Below are 19,909 nucleotides of genomic sequence, written 5' to 3'. Positions count from 1 at the left end.
TTGTATTTTTCTGCCTGTTGTCGATTCTTGGCTACGTGGCTGCTGTAATGTGACATAAACTTCAAGTTAAAGTCGGAAGTGAAAATAAAACTGCAGCTCTGGACAAAGCGAGGCTTTCTATCCTGAGCAGCAGGAAGTTCAAATATGGCGAGGTGAAAAAGTGAAGTTGGTGCTGGTTGATACATCTGTTGATTTTACATTTCCATTAGTTTGATTGTCATGCCTGCTGATCCTGGACCAGATGTCCAGCAGTTTGGCCCAGCAGCAGTCCATCCTCACATAAGGCACAAGTCTGCATGAGGTCCACAGAAGTCTTGAACTGTCTGAACATGTTAATCCATCTGTGATGTAGCTGCATTGTGTGTGTGTGGCTATATAAAAACCTGGATAGAGTATAAGGTATTCTGTTGATGTGTAAATGCATTACAACCCACCTTGGTTGTAATGCATTTACACATCAACAGAATACCTTATTTTGACTACTACTCATCTGTTGTTTTGTGGTTGGAACATAAAATCCTATCCCACATGGTTTTCCACTGCTGAGACACACACGAGATCTGATGTGGGCTGTGGAGGATGCAGTTTGTATGTGTTGTAGTCCTAGAGAGCTTCGTGGCCTCCAGTCAGCTTGTGGAACAGCTCCTCATTGAGCGTGTCGCTCTTCTCACGACTGCGTGTGGACATGAAAATGTAGCCTCCAATGAACTCATGAACAATTTTGCAGTCAGCAGTCACACAGCTAAAAGCAATGTTGACGTTGCCTTCAAACTCTATGGCCACCTGGAGGAGTCAGAAACACACACACAAAGTTTATGAGGCTCTTTTCAGATCACAGTTCTTTTCAGGCAAAAGTTATATTTTTTTATATTTCTATTCATATTTATGAATATTAGACTCCATTTCTGTCATATTCTTCTCATGGATTCCTCTAAATCTTTCACATTGGTCCTGCAATGAGGCCACTCTTGTACATTGGCAGCATGGTTTGAAGAGGAGCTGGAGGTCATGCTTGATTTTTGGATTTCTTACTGCAATTCATTTGTTTTGACCTTGTGTTATCACAAATAGACTCACAAGAAACACTGTAGAGTCTTTTTAGCTAACTCACATATTCCTGGAAGCAAAAGTTTGAGATCTTGCTGACTGTTCTCTCAGACAAAACCTGAATGAAAGTGTTAGTGTCACCTGTCGTATGTCCCAGTTGACATTCCACTGCTTCATGTTGTTGTAGCGCCAGGTCTTCACCACATCACCCACGCCCAGGTCAATACGGATGAGACGGTTGGGAGCGATGCCCAGTACCTCGTCCTTCCGACTGCCCTTAAACCTGTTGGGCAAAAACATCTTCATCCTCTTTTCTTTTGTCTTGCAGAGACAAAAAGAAGTCAATAATTAATCCTCCAAAGATTTGGAACAACTCACTGGCTTGTTTTGTCACACTCAGATACTAATTCTGTGTTTTCCACTCTTCAAAGGATCTTAAAACATCACAACACAACACATAAAACAATCTGAATTTCTGCCAGTGGTAGGTTTAAGGATTTTAGATTTTAGTTATCTTTGTTTTATTGGCTCTCAAACTGAGTAGTTTATGAAAGTGTCACTGATAGTGAGTGCTGTTCAGTAATCTCTACATTTCTGTTGTGGAAGACTAATTGTTGCTTACATATTATTTACTTCATGCACAGTATTTACCCAGTTACACTAACTTTAATAGTTCTAGCTTTCTCACTCCTAAATTGATGCTATCTGGCATTCAATCATTTCTGAAAAGCATTAAATTGAAATTCAAACTCAACCTGACAACAACATATGAGAGTCCAAAGTCAGGCAGGGCTTGCCAGATCTGCAGGAAGCGCATCACTGCATCTGTGAGCGAGAGCTGAGCCACGTTCTGGTATGCGTCCAGGATACGAGGGGTCAGCTGGAGGAGCAGGCACAGGGTAAAAGTTTAGATGTAATTATTTTTTTGCTGACTTGAGCACAAAGGGGGCAGAGGTTTCAGCTGCAAAACTGTTCAGTTAGCTAAACTGTGCAAGGTCACTGTACTAGTGTCCAGAAAACCGATAAAGTTTATTTCAGTTGGTAATGTGACCCATTGCTAAATGTCATGCACAATGAATAGGATCAATAAATGAGAGATGGATGTGAGCCACTCTGCTGTAGCTGCCTCCTCCTCCACATTTACTGTATGTGAAGCATCTCCTATATTCTTCTTTATGTCAGCTCTCCTCTGTACCTGCTTGGTTTTGTACTTCTTATGGTAGCGTGGTGACACCAGACTGTGAGTATTGATGCTTTCATCGTTAGCAGGTGCGTTGCCATGGGAACCGGAGTTGGTCTTTTGCATAGCCAGGAAGGAGCGAATGCTCTGGATCTCGCTCTGGAAACTGCTGTCGGCCAGCGTCTTGCCTTTGGAGCCCAGTCGACATGCAGCCATCCACTGGGCATACTGCTGCTCCTGGGGGGCGAGAGACAAAGACGCAGAGTGAGAGAGAGAGAAAGAGAGAGAGAGAAAGAGAGTAGGCAAGGTTGTGGTCAAGAGGTGAGATAGTGACACGAAGATGGAGGTGTTGAAAGAGAAGGTGGTGTGTGTGTGTGTGTGTGTGTGTGTGTGTGTGTGTGTGTGTGTGTGTGTGTGTGTGTGTGTGTGTGTGTGTGTGTGTGTGTGTGTGGCCTCACGTTTTCACAGCGCAGGTAGACCTCGTTCATGCCCTCAGGTGCTGGTATCAGGAGTCTGATGAGGAACTTCTGTGCTGCCACGTTAACGTCCGGAGCCACCTCACATCCTGCGTGCCGGATAAATATCAAAGCAACATCCAGAACTGAAATTCAACACTTGGACATAGAAATGAAGCACAGTGAGATACGATAGAAGAGCATTCATGTGATGAACATGAGTCAGACTTTAATGACGCCGTAGCCCACTGAGTCATGCCCACAGTTAATTTTCTGTATTTATGTTGTCATCTGCGATATTCTTTATCAAAAATGCTTCATTTCCTCTTTGAGCCCACAATCTTGTTTTTTTTTTTTTTTTCTTTTTTAAGTTCCTTGAAATGGTTTATAATGCTGATCTAGGATTAGCAGTGATGCCATTGATGTCTCACAGACTTGCAGGGAAGCAGACTCGACAGCAGCACTCTCACTTTTCACCATATATGGAAAGCTCTGTTTGTGTGTTGAGGTTTCCTTTGCATAACGTGTTACTGTAATATGTGGTTGTTTCTAAGCAGTGTTACACAGAGGTAAATAAACAGGTGCTTAAAATATGACTGCTACTTCATTGGTCACTAATTTGTACATGCTTATTCTATTGATAACTGAGTACATTATTGGTGACACAGAAGGAAATGATCCTAATAATGAAAAATGTGATAATATATTCAGTACCTTTGAGGTTAATCTGTTGAATAGGCTCTCCAATGCTCTCCTCTTTGCTCTTGAAATAAGTGATGGAGGTATCCTGGAACTTGAACCAGTACTGCTTATATCCCTTCAGAGTCAGCCTCTTCGGCCTGAGATGCACAATCACATTGCTCAGTTTCACGACATTTGTAAAATTACAAATTCATGTTTTGGTTTTGTCAGGAAGCTGCTGCTCTGCTCTTTTTGAACTCGTCTGTTATATAGGCCGTGCCGATGGGTGGTTTGTAAAATGAATCTCACCTGAATATCTTCAGATAGTCGTTGAGATCTGGTGCTGTCATGTTTTCCTGGATGAAGGACAAAAATGTTTTTCAGTGGGAAAACGATTGTCATATTGTTTGGGTTGTCTTTGGTTCTTTCTGTGTGATGTTCCTACTTATTTTATTTTGACATTACGTCTGAAACAAACTGCAGAATGTAGAAGAGTTACAGCCCTATAACAGTTATGCTTAAAATCATTGCAGGTACTCCAGTAAAATGCTCTATAAGAACTTGAGTTATTGCAAATGACCCTCCAATAACAAAACAATAAGATCTTAAAAGATGAACTGCAGTTGAGAGTTTAACACAAATCACTTTGTTGAGTCAGTATCTGCTACTTCTGTTACGATTAAGCTGACACAGACAAGTACATCCAACATGTCTGACCAGCATCTCGGATGCAGAGCTGCTCTCTCCCTCCATCTTGACCTCCAGGGACTGCAGGGCGGACTCCAGGTCGTCCATAGCCGCATTGGAGCTCAGCATCATGGGCTCCGACTGAGACACCTTACTGATGTGGTACTACATGTAAGAGAGTGGAGCGACAAACAATTAAGAGCATACCGGATGTTGAACGGCTCAGATTGATTTATGCTGCTTATGGTGTTTTCTGGATACTCAAATCCTTTTGTGAACAGCAGCAGTTCTTTGTGAGCAAATTAGGACTGTTTATACCCGAGTGAGTTTGATTTGTAAGTGCTCCTACATTTATTATCTTACTTTAAAGACTAACTGCTTAACCTTGGAAGCTTTTTTAAACACTGATGAGTTAAGCATGTGGAGAGTTTCTAGCCCAACGATGCATTTATTACACTCACAAAGCATGTTAAAAGGTAGATTTTCCTATTTAAACTGTCAAACAAAATCTAAAATTATTAATAGCATCACATGTCCTTGACAATATTTGTATAGAAATATGGGAACATTGAAATTCCTGTAATATGTGACATTTACGAGTTTCTTTTTCTTTCTTTTACTGTTTCCAACCCTTCAGCAGCACTGTTTTTTTCTACCTGTAGAGCTGCAAACAGCATCATCTCCTCCTCAGTGCAGTCGATGTCTTCCAGCAGGATGGCCCAGCGTGCCTGCTCATACAGCTGGGTCAGACGCACAACATCGTACTGCACCGACAGACAGAAAGAAAGAGTCAAATCAAGAGAGGATTGCAATGCCAAACACACAAATGCACACACATACTGTTATCTATAAAACCAGCATGCACGCACACCTTGGGCTCTATATCATAGAAGGCAAAGTATTTGAAGCGAAGCCAGATTCTGTCATTTTCTTGGATGCCCTGCTGCATAAGACAACGGGATGAGTCCAACCACCTGAGAGGGAAAGAGAATAAGTATATGTTTATGAGTTTACATGTGACATACACATACAGTATATACATATATAGATATGTATAGACACACACACACACACACACACACACACACACACACACACACACACACACACACACACATCTTAAATATATGTATGTATAGATAGAACTGTTGCATTTGTTGTTTCTTTGTTTTGTGTTTCATCCTTGCTGTTGCAACAATGGCTATTGCAGTACATGGAGTTCAGGAATAGTTCGGCTTTGAGCTTAAATTTGAGAAAGGGAACGTGGGAGAGAAAAAGAGAAGCGAGAGAGAAACAGAAAAAAAAATAAAGCAAATTTTCATGATGAACATTTGAGTGTCCTCACTATCACTGAAAGGACAGTGCTTTGATGCAAATCATAAAGCCTGAAAACCTTCAAACAGCTCCAGTTATAATCCAGCTGCAGGGCTCTTTATCGAGAGCATGCATATAAGATAGAGTAGGTTTGAACTTGATTAAGAGGAAACTGCTCTATCAGCTGAGCAAAATCTAACTCTTTGTTTAGAAGTTTAATTAGCTGAATGCTGTTCACCTGTGAGTGCAGGACAGACTGGTGGAAGCAGAAAGGTGTGCTGAATGACCCAACTTCAGTTATCAATACTGGGACTTGATAAGTGGTGACAAAAGGAGCATATTTGTCAGCCAACAACACAGTTGCCAATAAAGACTGAACCAGACTCCCTCTTATTGTGAGACAACAGCTCTAAGCACTGAACCAGCATGCCTTCTGGGTAATTGGTTGGCACAGGCTTTATTTTCTAGAGTCTAATTAGCCAAACAATTTGCACCTGTGAGCTGGATTATACAGCTCTCATTCTGACAGTAACAAGGCATTCAGACAAGTTTGTGTGTGACTAGAGGAGAACCTAAACTCAATGATTGTTGGAACCAAAGGACAAGCTGTGAGTTAAGAAGACAGAGTGAAGAAAGATTCAGTCTTAGGTGTTTGCTGTTTGTCCTCACATAAAGGAACCACACACATATCTGTGATGGTATACCTGCCGTGGATGTGGGCCTTGTCCACCACGCTCGCTGGACGGTACTGCTTGGCTACGACCTCGGGGGCGGGGGGAGGCTGGGTGACTGACAGCATCTTGTAGACGGCCTCCATCTGAGGTGAGTCAACGAAGTGAGCCGGCATGCCATTATACAGGCAGGGCCGGGATGCTGCAAAGGAAGTGTAGGAGGGTTACAGTCAAATTTTCCAGGGGAGTTCACTCAGTTTCTGCTTTAAAATGCATGGCGGCTGCTCAAGAGTCTGCTGTTAGGCGTATTTTACACTCCATGATTAATTTTCTCCACCATGTTTCAGGTCTATCATTGGATGATTTACAGTTAAAATATGAAGCCTTTTGAGGAATCATCTCAAATACCCAAATCTCAGAGGCAAAACTGACTCAACAAACAGTGATTATTGTTACCATATATAGTTCACCTGATTGTTATGACATAAAAACACTGTAGGGACATTACAGCATTTTCTGTACTGATGCTACAGCACTAAAGGGAGGTCAAAAGTCATTGTTGTTAAAAACTGGATTTTTTTTATCTTGGCAGCTTTTTCAGGTTTTTGCTGAGGGCCACCAGTGACAAAATGTGTGTCTGTAAAGCCTGCAGTGTGAATGAAGTGTGATGAGTGTACCCGAGGAGAGGGGCACCTCGGTCAGGTCGTAGATCTCCTCAGCTGAGTCTTTATCTTTCTTCTTCTTTTTCTGCTCTACGGGTCGAAGGAGGGAGAGCTCCTCGGGGTGACGGATGTCTGTGTGAGGCAACAGAAAGGAGATGGATGCAAAAGTAATTAGCTTTATTAAACAGACTGTCTCAGCTATAACACTGACAGATACAATATGTAGGGGAGGGACATGCTAAGACATTGGACGACTGGCAACCACACAAAGTGTTTTAGGTAAATGTATTGTTTATATGAACTGATTTTCTGACCTTTTACGACTGTGCATCAGACTCTGTGGTGCAGTCTGACTCCAGATCAGGAGATTGTGTGTTCACATGTCAGATGCAGTAAGTCTGCTTTTCAATAGCTAGTGAACCCTTGTCTTTGGAAGAAAAGAGAGGAGGAAGGAAAGAGGGCTCTAACGAAAGAAAGAGAGAACGAATGGAAAGAAAGGTTGAGACTCACTGAGCATTCTGCAGATGCCCATCACCGCCTGGAAGACGGGGCTGGAGAAGCAGGCTCGGAGCCGCAGGGTGATGCCGTTGGGCAGACACAGCTTCACGGGCTTGTGTTGGGGCATGAAGACCAGCCGAGCATCAGCATGGATGCCATATTTCTCCAGAGTCCAGGCAGTCCGCAGCAGCCACCTCTGCTTCTGCTCCCACCACAGCGCATGGTCCGACCAATCGCGCTTGATCTCTGCACAGAGACGGAAAACACATGTCACTACAACTGAAACAGCTCACAGCCATTAGTTTCAAGCACCGATGTGCGAAGTCTGTTGTCATCTGACTTATCCTTTTCACAGTCCACACATTTTCTCACCTCAAGAGGTCGAAATGGGGAAAGTTCCAAACCACCGGACATGTAAACAGAAATGAATTTACGGACCATTGAATGAACAACTGGAACATAATGTTATCAGTTTGCCCACCGGTGTTTACTTTATTACTAGTTTGGTGAACACGTTTACAGACTCTGTGGTACAACAGTCCAAATGTGAAGGTTGTGTCTTCCAGCCATGTCAGAGTTTGCAGTATTGCTTATTCAGGAGCATGTTTAAGCACCATGTTCAGTACAGGTAAACACAAATTACCATACTGCCCAGTAAACTAGTTTTAAACTGGTTTCAGTCGCGCTCCGACCGTTCACTCCCACTTCAACGCGCAACCTTACAAGGATCACTGCGTTTTTCTAATGACACTGGACAATATTTCATCCTTCACCCTAGTTTTCATTGTGTGACCTGAAGATCAACCAAGTCAGCGGTATAGACAGACTCTGTGGCGCAACGGTAGCGCGTCTGACTCCAGATCAGAAGGTTGCGTGTTCAAATCACGTCAGGGTCAAAACTTTGTTGAAAAGGGAAATTTTGGGCTACGCAGGAATTCACAAAAACCTTCGTGGACTTTGCAATGAAATGAAATGTACAGTACAGTAATCATGTCTGTGGACCCACCCGGCCACAGACACGATTACTGGCGCATAGATAGTGCGCAGAAAGGAAAGAAAGAAAACAAGGTATGAAAGACAGATAAAACAATATGAAAACACTTTTCACCTCACCTCCAGAATAAGCGTTGGTGTTTATTTTAGTCAGTTAGAGCTGATAAATGGACCAGCTGAGCAACTAGAACAGACTCTGTGGCGCAACGGTAGCGCGTCTGACTCCAGATCAGAAGGTTGCGTGTTCAAATCACGTCAGGGTCAATATTTCTGTTGTCTGTTTAGTGGCCGATTCTTGAATTAGTTTATACCTTTCACGGACCAAAGTCATTAGTCACCTCAGGAGCTGTTCAGTGGTGGAATTACTAACAAACGGATAAAACTGTCTTGATCCCACACCAGGGAAATTAGTGAGGGTGAGATAAACGTGAAAATGCATTTGGCTCCTGCTGTAGCTATGATGTGAAGAAACAAATCAAACACAGTGTGGAAAGTCTTACCGGATAGGTTACACCAGCATTTCATTTTGAAAATGGAACATTATTACATACATATGCTTGTCTTGTATATTTCACCTTCGCAATTCAGCCTGATAACGGTGTCTGACATGTATGCAAGAAGAAGACAGGTTGTTTACTGTGTTAAATCATCATAAGACATGCATTAGTCAATGCATTATTTAAGCATGTGTTTTGTCACCTTGTGTTAGCAGTGTATCATACTTTGTGGGTACAGTTTTACCTCTTTATACCAAGCAATAACCAGACTATCTTCAGCCTGCACTGTAGTGCATGAAGGATGTATCATGAATTCCTGTTTATGTGTTGCTTGGGCAATATGTGAATTCTTGCATGGCCATGCAAATTATGAAACTAGCTTGTGCAGTGTGAGAGAAAGACTGAGACGAGCAGAGGCAGACAGGCAGTAACTCACGTGACTTTTCCACCAGCTTTAGGATGACCCCTCCGACGTGAAGGTCAGAGGCCACGCTGACCGTGACAGGTGGTGCGTCAGACCCCAGGTCCTCCATTGTGACTGACAGGTCCCACGCTGCCATACTGGGACAAACAGAGAGAGAGCGAGAGAGAGAGAAATGCAGGACACAGGCCTGACAAGTGGACAGATGTCAAGACAAGAGAAGAAAACAGGAAAGACAAACATGGAGAGAAGGAAAGAAATGATAACAAATTCTCAAGAAAACCTGCTCAACAAAGCTCTTTTAAATGGTCCGTTATGTGTGACAAATGTCTTTTTTTGTGCGTTTTTTGTTTAGCGCCAATATGAGGACAGCTCAGACAAAGCAATCAAGGACAAGGAGAAGATGACCAAGACCTCTAATCAATCAGTTCAATGAGGTTGCTCTTTCATTTGTTTTTCCACCACATTGAACTGCCAAAACCATCTGACATGAAAAATGTTCAGATGTATCGTGATGGTTACTCTAGATTTATATATCAGGGGTGAGAAATGACACACTTTGATACACGAATAAATTGTTAAGATGTCCAAAGAAAACATTTCATTACAATCCTAAGATATGACCAACAGGCATTTAAGATTCATTTTTAAGAAAAATAAAGTAGCTGTGAGACATTGAGTTACACATTCTAAAGACTGTGTGACAGAACTCGATAGAGTTGCTAAAACAAAGCCTCAGTTTTCCAGAACATTCACATATCGAACAAAGAGACAACAGATGATCTGTCAATCACACTCGAATCAAATGTGAGAAAAAAAGACTTTAACTCATGGTTCAATATCACATGATACTGAGTAACTCTGACACATGCACACACACACTGAATGGGTGAGTTGATAACATGTCCAGTTTAGTGAGTACTTCCTGTTTCTGACTTAAACTATCACCAGGGACACACACTTCCGCTTTCTGACCCGCCCAAGGTGAGATGTTCATCCAATGCCAATACAGCAACCCACTGCATGTGTGTGAAAGCGTAAGCCCATCTTACAGATATTGAATTTGAGGATTAAAAATGCGTGTTTTTGCGTGGTGTATCCATATTTTCAAAGATTATTGTCACAGACAGAAACATAAAAGTGAATGGCTGACATGGCTGAACCCCTCTGTACCTCTTTCGGAGGCCTAAACTTTCTTTATTTGCACAATTCTGAATATTAGTTTTCATCTGTGACCAGATAAATTAATTAATGTGACTTAATAAATGACCCCACATCTGCATATTTAATACAAAAGCCTCACACATACACACCCTGCCCGAACTCTCTCTCTCTCTCTCTCTCTCTCTCTCTCTCTCTCTATCCTCATGCTTTCTCCCTTTCTTTCATGCTGTCACACACACACACACACACACACATACACACACACACGCTTTGAAAGACTATACCGTTAGTCTCCTCAGTCCAAGATTTTGAGTGATGGAAATGGGGGAACTCCTGTGCTTCTGTCAGATCTCTGAAGAAGTTTACCAGGGTTTGCTGTAAAAATGTGCAGCAGTTTCGCCTCCCTCGGGCTGGGTCGGTTGTGGTCTGTGCTGCTGTGTCTGCGCAGCTTGTGTCACTTCTGTCAAGAAAGGCTTGTTCCTTTTTTGTCAGTTTCCGCCAGGCGGAAATGTGAAAAGGGTTCAAGTTTTGACTGGCAGGCCGTGTGACTGATGCATATTTGACAATATGTGTGTGTGTGTGTGTGTGTGTGTGTGTGTGTGTGTGTGTGTGTGTGTGTGCGCGCGCATATGACATATTTGGGAGACTAGATATGAGATACTGAAATAACAGACCACATGCATTATGGCTCTCCTCCCTTTCTGTTTCTCCTACATTTTCCTAAGAGTTGAAACACACATACAAAAACATAATATGTGGTCAAATTTGGTGTGTTGCGAGATCAACAGTGAGTAGTAGGGTGTGGGTTATGAATCCTAAATTTTAGTGGCTGCTTTTGATGTTTTTGTTGATGTGTCAAAAGAAAGGTAAAGAATGAATAGGCAAAGGTTTAGCAATGAGAGCCAGCGGATAATTGCCATCAAATTTATAATTTAATAACTTGGTTCAGTTAAAACAAAAACACATAGGCCTCCTGTCTATAGAAGAAGTCCAGATTATCTTGATATTATCACAGTGTACTGAATTCACTGGTTTGATTTGGGTAAAATAATTCTTCTAGCCTACTTTGAAGTAAAGGCATGACCAAATTTACCTGGCACACAGTTGTACAATCCGCTAGGGGGCGACACACAGTACTCTTCGGGTTCGTAGAGTAATCTTTCGATATATGTAACCTGCTGCTTACTACAGACATTTGGTGTTTTAACTCTAATTCTTAGAACTAAGACAGTGTATTTACTGGAATGTTTGGTCGGCCAGTGTGCTCTCATCTTCAATATCGATATTTCCGATAGTCATGAAGGAGGCACAGGTTTGTGGTAGTTGGCTTCGGCTTTCCCATGTGATCTCTGTCGGGGTTTACACTCGGTGTGACACTTAAAATAGAGCAGCGATGGTCAGATTGCAAAATATCCGGTTTCACTAGTATTAATAGTCATAGTTTGATACCAGCACTGGATACCACATTAACGCTTATTAACACTTTCTAAAGTTTGTTGTTTAGCAACAGCCAACTAGCACCCCTTGTAAATGGTACATTCCGCACGTTAACGTCCAAAACAAAAATGGCACATGAGAACGCTCATCTTTAGGAGGTGTGTGTGTTTGTATCGAAAACGAAACCTTACAGCGGCGAGGCTGATACTGATATCTGTAGACGTGAACACGAACCGTTAGTGCACTCGGTGACACTCAGGCATGGCAGCACAAATAACAGCTGTACTTTCATATGTCAGAGTCCCTCTGTCCACAGGCCCTCTGTCCCGTGTTCGTGCTAACTTTCAGGGAGCCGGTGTTAAGTTCAAACACAATTTAACTCCTAGGAGCCTCCACCTGGGAGGGAAGCCAGCAACAAGTCCTCTCAGCGGCCATATTAACGTCCGAGCTGAGAAGTTTTCAACAACATCTACCGCAGCTGTCTGGAAGTCCAACCAGGGACACGCTTCCTCCTCACCCCGGGGGAGGAGGGGTTGGTTGAGCAGGGTCGCCCTCGGTGCTGCCCTCGGACTGAGCACAGTCGCGGTGGTCCAGTCTCTCCACACCGGAACCCTCAGCGCCATGGCCCTCAAAGTTAACCTGAACTCCGCTGAGGGAGACTGGAAGGAGACCAAGGGTGAGACGGTTCAACCATAGTCGAGAGGATGTTCATTTCATTTTAAACCCACTACCCTGCAGTGTGCTCTGTCAACAAACGATGGAGAAATGTGTGCTGTCACATGACCCAGACACCTGTCAGCCACTGTCTGTCCGTACGAACACATTCGACCTGAAAGAGAAAATGAGCTATTTTGTCTTCTGTAATATCAAAGTAGAGTCAGTACACTATAAGCTCACAATATATAAAAACACAACAATGTAAAGTTAGTATATGAATCATTTAAATACATCTGGGCTGGAACTAATGAACATTTTGATTAATTATCCAAGTGATGTCTTAAAATTGTGTCTCAGTAAATACTAATTTTCAGAATAATATAACGTGATGAAGGGCAAGCAAGTTATTGAGTTTGAGCAGCTGCAACTACCAAATGTTTGCAGTGTATACCCAATAAATGAATCATGCAATAAATCTGTGCTTGAACAAACTGGAACTTCAGTGCAAAAGCTGCACAGTGACCATGAAGTACTTTCAGAGTAGTATAATCTCTCAGTACACTATACACTTAATGATTCTGTGAGAAATATTATTGTTTATCAGGAGGTTATGCATGAGCTATTTCGTCCTATTCCTCATCAACCTTTTCTTCAGTCAGGTGAACCTAAAGTACCACATTCCTCTGTTTCCATTACATTATAAATATTGAACGAAATCTATCTAGCTAACACGTAATTACTGGCCGTCCTCTTTCTCCACTGTCTCTCGCAGACTTCTTGCTGTCTCTGTCTGTGAAGGACAGGCGTCAGTACTACAGGACTTCGAGCTCTGTTCCACTGGACGACATCCCAGTGTGGGCTCCCACTGCAGGTCAGACACCCAGCATCAATCAGTCACTGTCAGATTCATTCAAGGTTGGATTGAAGCGGTGGCGAGACTTTATGAGAGGGCTGGAAGGAAATGAATACATAAGTGTGATCAGATATTCGACTCCATTGCATCAGATAACTTATAAAACTGCGCACTGAAAGCATTTTCAAATTATGAGTGACATAAAGAAAGTTGATAGCATAGCACCTTGTGTGCAAAATGCTATATATTTATGTGTAATATGCACTTCTAATGCACACAAAGTATGCAATAAATATTGTCATTTTTTCCAAGCAAACAGTTTCTTAATATCTTTATTTTGTCCCTCTCCTCCCGACCTATGGAAACTCTTCCCCCTCTATTTGACAGAAATGAAGCAAACATTTTTTTACATTTTTGCCTGTTGAACTAAGATTGAACAAACTGATCCTGAGACTGAATGTACTGTATGTATGTGTGTGTGTCATTATCAGGTGGTTCTGGGCAAACTCGCTACCAGAGGAATGAAAAGTTGGACCAGAAGATCTCCCTCTACAGCGGCGACATCACCAAGCTGGAGATAGATGCCATTGTCAATGCAGGTATGTGTGTGTTTGTAGCTGGATCACACAGTGTGGAGGTCAGTGGTCCAACGCCGTCACCAATGATTTGGATCTGGATTTTCTCTGTTTACAACAAAAGTAATCAGAAACAGAAAGAAACACATGCACAAGAAGAATATGAATAAGAAAGTCAAACAGTGGGAAATATGAGAGAGGATTATGGATTAAAAGCATGGGTGTTACACTGCGCGCAGCCCCCAGTCTGTTCATCTATGTGCATATATTGTACATAAATTTAGCACAAAACACCTGTGAAGGCGGTTTCTGCTGCTGTGATTATGGGTATGATGTTTTCTCGCTGTGTGGGAGGGACAGCTGCAGGCTTTTAGATGGTTACAAACGTGTGTAACCAGTTTTCTTTATAGAAATGTACATACGGTACATGTGAATACAAGAACAGCAATAGGGTTTAGAATCAGAAGGATGTCATCTGTCTGCCTGGACCCTTCAAAAGGAAACACAGAAACCTGAAAGCAGAGCTATGTGTCGCCTCAGTACTGAACAGATTATGGACAGACTGCTTCGAAATTGAACTATAGAAAATAACAGAGTTAAAGTGATTTGACCTTTAAATGCCAAAACCAACTTCTTACATTTAATCTAGTGATAGCTGTTGTTTTGGGGACACGACATCTGTTATCACAACCAAACAAACCTCTGATTCAGTCCAAGTTCAGTCATAATGAAAATATCAACACAGATGAGGACAATATATTTGTTAAGACTGAAATGTCATTATCTGAGCTTTCCATAGACAAACCAATTAAATACTGACCAGTTTTGAAATGAGTTAAACAAACTAAAATCTCAGAGCTGAGCTGAAGAACAATAAAAAGCTATCACCAAATCTCATAAACACTTAATAATAAGGCATAAACCCTTTTAATGTAACCCAATATGTGTTGATTGAATAAGTCATAATCATCTATATCTTCTTGTTTTCAACATTTTAAAGACAGGTGTGCTATTTGCTCCCACTTCCTCTCAACAGTTGTTGTTTCCCAGCGTTCACAAATGGGATTAGAGTATTTCTAGTGACCATTAGATGGAGCCCAAAGCCAGTTCATTTACTGAAGACCTTTTCCCACAAGGCTGTTTGAACATTTGGGCAAAATTTAATCGGTGTCTTGGCACAGACGGTGCATCAGGGGAGAGTGAGGCAGGCCAGCACGCCTAAATGATGCTTGATGATGAGGCTTTAGCAGAAAATGATAGATCTTCATTGGCAGCTGACTGTCAGCAGGTGTAAGCTGTGCCAGCATCCAGTGAATATGTTGATCGTTGACTCTCATTTATGGCACTATTGCTTGTGTGCGTGTGCTTGCAAGCGTTCATGCGCACCTCTTTCTACAAATGTTTAAATAATTGTGTGTGTGTGTGTGTAGACAGCAAGTAATTATAATTTGTCTCTGTGTCCGTAGAGGCGACTTTGCATTGGGGTGCGTGTTTTACGAGAGCTTTTACAGAGTCGCACGATGCAAAGTAGCATGGAATTAACAAGAGGAAACAGCTAGTAAAGTGTCATTTTGCAGAGAGGACGAGGCAAGGTGAGGGAGGGAGACTGAAAGACACAACAGAGCCAGAGGAAACATGACTGAGAGACAGAGAGTCAGCACTCTGACTGACAAAAAACCAAGAGGAGATTCTGGAAGAGTGAAAAGAAGAGGATAAAGGAGAGACAGGGAGGGGACACAGGCTAGTATTTAAGTCTCGGACTACATTGCCATGGCAACAAGCAGGTACAGGGACCCACAAAGGGGTTTGGGCAGCAGAGTCCGATCATCCTTTCCGGGCTGACTGATTGGCTGGCCTGCTAACCGTCTCTGTGGTCATTTTGTCAACTAAGCGACTGACCTTTTCACTCGATGACTAACTGATTGACTAAGAGGCTTTGAGTGATGTCAGTCGCACTTAAAGAGATATGACATTAAAATAAAAGAGAGCAGCGAGCAGGCATCGAGGGACAAGAGAACAATTATAAAACAGACAGTTTGTTACGCTCATTTAGAAAATTGCTGGCAAAACGATTCTCCTGTTGCAGATGTAACAGCGAAGCGTCGGCGTTAGACGGCAGCCAAACCAGTGCCTGTGGTTTTTGACATGTGGAGGGGAGTGTGTTTTTTTTTTCTGGCTGCTCTGAAAGGCCTTGAAGAATCATTTAGCCCCTAACGCAGCAAACGTTCAATTGAAGCCAACTGTGGCCAATTATACGCTATACTGGCAGACTGGTAGGCAGGTTGGGAGGGGGGCCTGCAGGCCTAGCTGGTGGTTAGCAGTTGACTGCAGACGCGCAGAAACACACACATGGATGCCTAAAGAGGCACTCTTGTATGTGTGAATGCATGCAGATGGAAGCACCGAGACCTGTGAGTTAACAGGTGGAAGCGATGTTCTGCTCCACCCTGTTCCTTCTTTCCTCAGTCAGCACTGATTGATCAGGTAAGCAGGGCGTCGCAGGGAGGCTGGGCGGGCAGTGTTTGTTGTTTGTGTCGCTCTCAATAAAGATTGGATTTACAGTAACTCTCCACTCCTCCTCCTTCTCCTCCTCTTCTCCTCCTCCTCCTCCGCCCCCTCCCTCCCTCCATCCACACTTTTACAGCCCCTGGCTCCTGCCCACTCCTATAAAACACTACAAACATAAAAACCCACAAGCACTTAAGAGCCGTCCTGGTGGGGGGAGGGGAGGGGGGGAGTTGTGGGGGGGAGGAGACGGCGGGCAGAAACATCCTCCTCTTTACACCCCTCAATCACTCCGTCCGGAGAAGGAGAGAGAGATGGAGGGGAGGATATATTGTCTCTGATGGGCTAGCTGATTAAGATGGATTGCACAATGAAATGTCGTTGGAGTGATGAGTTCTTGGAGTGTGTGTGTATATGTGCGAGTCTGTGTGTGTGTGTGTGCAGACGACGTCTCGGCAACTAACTTTGCATTAAAACCTTTTTTCAAATTGATTAAATGCAAATTTGCTTAGCTCTACTGAGCTGCATTTTCACTCGCAAAAGTTTTATTCCTCATTTCCATTCCAGCACTTACTTTCAGCCACCGTCGTGTTTATCGTGTTTGACATTAAATGCCATTTATTTTGGCCTACCTTTTCTCCGCACAGAATTGAAATTTTATTGAAAGCGATTTAAAGTTGGGGCAGGCAGTTAATTTTTGGCGTCAATGGGCAAGTCCATAATAACCTTTCAGCATATTTGTAATTCAAGTGGTCTCAGAGAAAACTGGACTTCTGCACCTCCTCTTGGCTCTGTTCTCAGGCTTTAGAAAATCTGGCCTGTATGGGAGACTTTGGCCAATCACAGGTCATTTTAGAGAACTGTGTGTTTCTATTGGCTGTTTTACAAATGCCTTGTCTCACATAGCCAGACCTCCTGCATTTCCACACTTTGTTTTTGTGTTGTCATCAGTGTTGGTGGAAGTGGAAGCCTGATTCAGAGGTGGAATACCCAGCAGAAAATCCTGCAACTTGCAATAAACTTCCTGTTCTTCCTTTGTCTACAATGGCATGTGGTACAAAGGACGTGTGTGAACACATCCCGCCTCCACATGGACCTTCGTGCTAATTATGTTTGATGCCATGGCGCTCATATCGATGTGCGGCAAAGTCATAAAGACAGTCAGTGGGGAATAACTTTTGAGGGGGGACAGTGGTGTGTGTGTGTGGTGCACTAGCATCTCATCCTGCTGTTAAACAGCGTCGCATCTGCCTCTGAAGCCTGGGGTGCTCTGCCTTAAGGCCGCAAAGCACTGGAGGGGCATCTTTGAGAAGATGAGTAGCAGCAAGAGGCTGGGGTCTTGGCGAGGTTCATGCCTTGGGGAGCTGGTCCTATGAGGCACAACTTTTGGCTGGGCAGCTGCTCCTTTTGCACAGGTTTTGCCCACTGCAGCTTTAAAAACTGGACACAGAAGTTTTGTCAGTATTTTTGTGCAATGTCCCTTTTTTTACAGCGGCGCTAACTCCGTGTGTGAGAGCGAATGCAGCAGCAGAGTCGGCTGATAAATCTTTCAGGCTCGACTATAAAAAACTGTCCCTAAAATTAAGCCGTGCACCGTCAAAAGATAAAGAATATTCTGGTCCTCTCTCAGTCTTTAGAGCTGAACCACTTGTCATTGTCACAATTTCTGCTTGCCGAGAGTTTACATGTTTCTGTGTCTCACCTTTGCACATGTGTTTGGATGTATTGACAAGACTGCATACGTGTGTGTCTGCATGTGTACACCTGTGCACAGCTGCACCTGCCTGTGCCAGAAATAAAAACAGCACACACAAAGCCAGCTGTGTCAATGTGTGTGCGTGTGCGACACCATGTCTGGCAGGGTGGTGCATGAGTGGTGTACTTTTGCGTGTGTTTTGTGTGCAGGTGTCCTATCATGTGTATTTGTGCATGAGATACGGTCTCCCAGGTTTTCCTCTGCAGGTCAGAGATAAAGCTGTTGGTTGGCTCTGGAAACCCACTCACCGAGGCAACGGCTGAGAGATACAAGATTAGAGCCAATAGTTTTCCTGTCCCGCAGGTGACAGACACGATGAGACAGAGGGAGAGCGTCTGTAGACTTTACTGTAACTTCCCCACGGATAAGAAACCTAGAAAGAAAGCCCGGATGGACGGACGAGGGGATGGATAGCACTATGCTGACAGACAGGGAGGATAAAAAGGTCAGAAAGTCATGAAACAGGTGAAAGGAAAAATTTCCACTAAATACTTTTTGTAACTGTTGGCGTGGCATCATTGTGACAAACAAGGCAGTTATGACTAATGACAGACTTAAAACGGCGATATTCACAGAATTAACTTGAGATGCCGATCAAAGCCCGAAGCTCAGCTCATCTGGAATGATAATATAAGTTTGGATGCGTAGTTGATACAAAGGTCAGAGGCAGACTCGGCTCAAAGTCAAATGACAATATCGAGTTGCGCAAAACAAGTATGAAACAGGGTAAACACATCTCTGACATATTCATTCAGCCATACTGGCCTCAAAATAAGTCACTGGTCATAAAATCAGCCCCTTTTGCAGCAGCTGATTCTGGACACGACTGTCTGAAGAAACAGTTTGAATCGCACAAGCAGGGCCAGTGCGCTTGTCGTACCGATTATCCACGTGTCCTCCTCACAGCTGTTGCAGTGCAGTGCAGAGGTTGCAGAGGACAGTGGCGATGCATTGTCCAGCTGGTCAACGTGAACTTTAAGCCAACCTCAACTTATAAAACGTGCGCGTCCACCTGTTGATTATCAACCTGACTTCAGTTTGGAGAAGGTCTGATTAACAAGGCGAGTGTATAATGTGAAGTAAACATGCAATAATCAGAGAATCACCCACTGAGCTGAATAAGACAGATCACGACAGGCCATTGCTGTGTTTTCCATGAAGCCTAATAAGTGTGGTACTGTAGGTAGGGGACCTCCTTAAAAAGCACTGTGAGAAAAAGCTAAATCCTATCCTATAGTAAAACAATGAAGATTCACAGTCAGTGTGACTGAATAACACGTCTTCCTCCTGATTTTCAGCCTTCACACACTCTTCTGTCAAGCGGTTGGTTTTGGGCCTGATAGACTGTTAACATTTTTCAGACAGTCTTCTTTGGCTCACGAGCTCACAACACTGCTTGACAGATGTTTGATGACTGCCTCACTGGTCACTCGTGGTGCTGGAGATGTCAAGCGTTGTTGCCTCGCTCCAGTTGTTTTAGTGGCACAACTGCTGGAGTGAATGTGTTAAGACATTTTAAGTGTCTTGTCCTTGAATCGAAGACAAATCCAATTTTTCACATGTAGTTTCCTCATTAAAACATGAGGGCTGCAACTAGCTATTATATTCATTCACAGTTAACCAGCTGATTATTTTCTTGGTAATTGATTAGTTGTTTTGCCTGTAAAGTGTCCGAAAATAATGAATTATAAAAATCAGATCCCGGTTTCCCAGAGTCCAAAGTGTCTTCAGATGTCTTTAAATATATTTTGCAGTGCAGGTCTATAAAACAGAGAAAAATCCTCACAGTGGAGAAGCTGAAACCAGAGAATGGTTGACATTTGTGCTTGAAAGATGACTCACACAATTAATCAATA

General features: G+C 43.0%; 2 protein-coding genes and 2 non-coding genes across 6 annotated transcripts in view; 3 read left to right on the top strand and 1 right to left on the bottom strand.

The window, feature by feature from the left end:
• Positions 1-443: 443 nt before the first annotated feature.
• fermt3b (FERM domain containing kindlin 3b) lies at positions 444-10,710 on the bottom strand. The gene is made up of 15 exons (XM_070962261.1): positions 10,555-10,710; positions 9,122-9,296; positions 7,208-7,441; positions 6,713-6,829; positions 6,069-6,237; positions 4,922-5,024; positions 4,707-4,814; positions 4,081-4,215; positions 3,673-3,719; positions 3,397-3,521; positions 2,686-2,792; positions 2,243-2,464; positions 1,803-1,927; positions 1,189-1,330; positions 444-783 (listed from the first exon to the last, which is right to left on the bottom strand). The coding sequence occupies exons 2-15, from the start codon at positions 9,243-9,245 to the stop codon at positions 604-606; spliced, it is 1,938 nt and encodes a 645-aa protein (XP_070818362.1). The 5' UTR covers positions 9,246-9,296; positions 10,555-10,710; the 3' UTR covers positions 444-603.
• trnaw-cca (transfer RNA tryptophan (anticodon CCA)) lies at positions 8,020-8,091 on the top strand. The gene has a single exon. It is a non-coding gene; the product is annotated as a tRNA-Trp (tRNA).
• Positions 8,381-8,452, top strand: trnaw-cca (transfer RNA tryptophan (anticodon CCA)). The gene has a single exon. It is a non-coding gene; the product is annotated as a tRNA-Trp (tRNA).
• Positions 10,711-11,750: 1,040 nt separating the features above from the next.
• The window catches only part of macrod1 (mono-ADP ribosylhydrolase 1), a 111,030-nt gene continuing 102,871 nt past the window's right edge, over positions 11,751-19,909 (top strand). The window contains exons 1-3 of one of the 3 annotated variants that reach the window (XM_070962591.1): positions 11,751-12,383; positions 13,137-13,235; positions 13,709-13,816. In XM_070962591.1, coding sequence (XP_070818692.1) covers positions 11,969-12,383; positions 13,137-13,235; positions 13,709-13,816 — 622 coding nt within the window. In that variant the 5' untranslated portion in view covers positions 11,751-11,968. The remainder of the gene's footprint in view (positions 12,384-13,136; positions 13,236-13,708; positions 13,817-19,909) is intronic. The other 2 variants (XM_070962590.1, XM_070962589.1) reach the window with 2 other exon arrangements.

Source organism: Chaetodon trifascialis, chromosome 5 (assembly GCF_039877785.1).
Source record: "Chaetodon trifascialis isolate fChaTrf1 chromosome 5, fChaTrf1.hap1, whole genome shotgun sequence".
NCBI classification, from domain to species: domain Eukaryota; kingdom Metazoa; phylum Chordata; class Actinopteri; order Chaetodontiformes; family Chaetodontidae; genus Chaetodon; species Chaetodon trifascialis.
The sequence above is the reverse complement of the archived record's forward strand: the minus strand, read 5'-3'. Positions and strand labels throughout refer to the sequence as shown.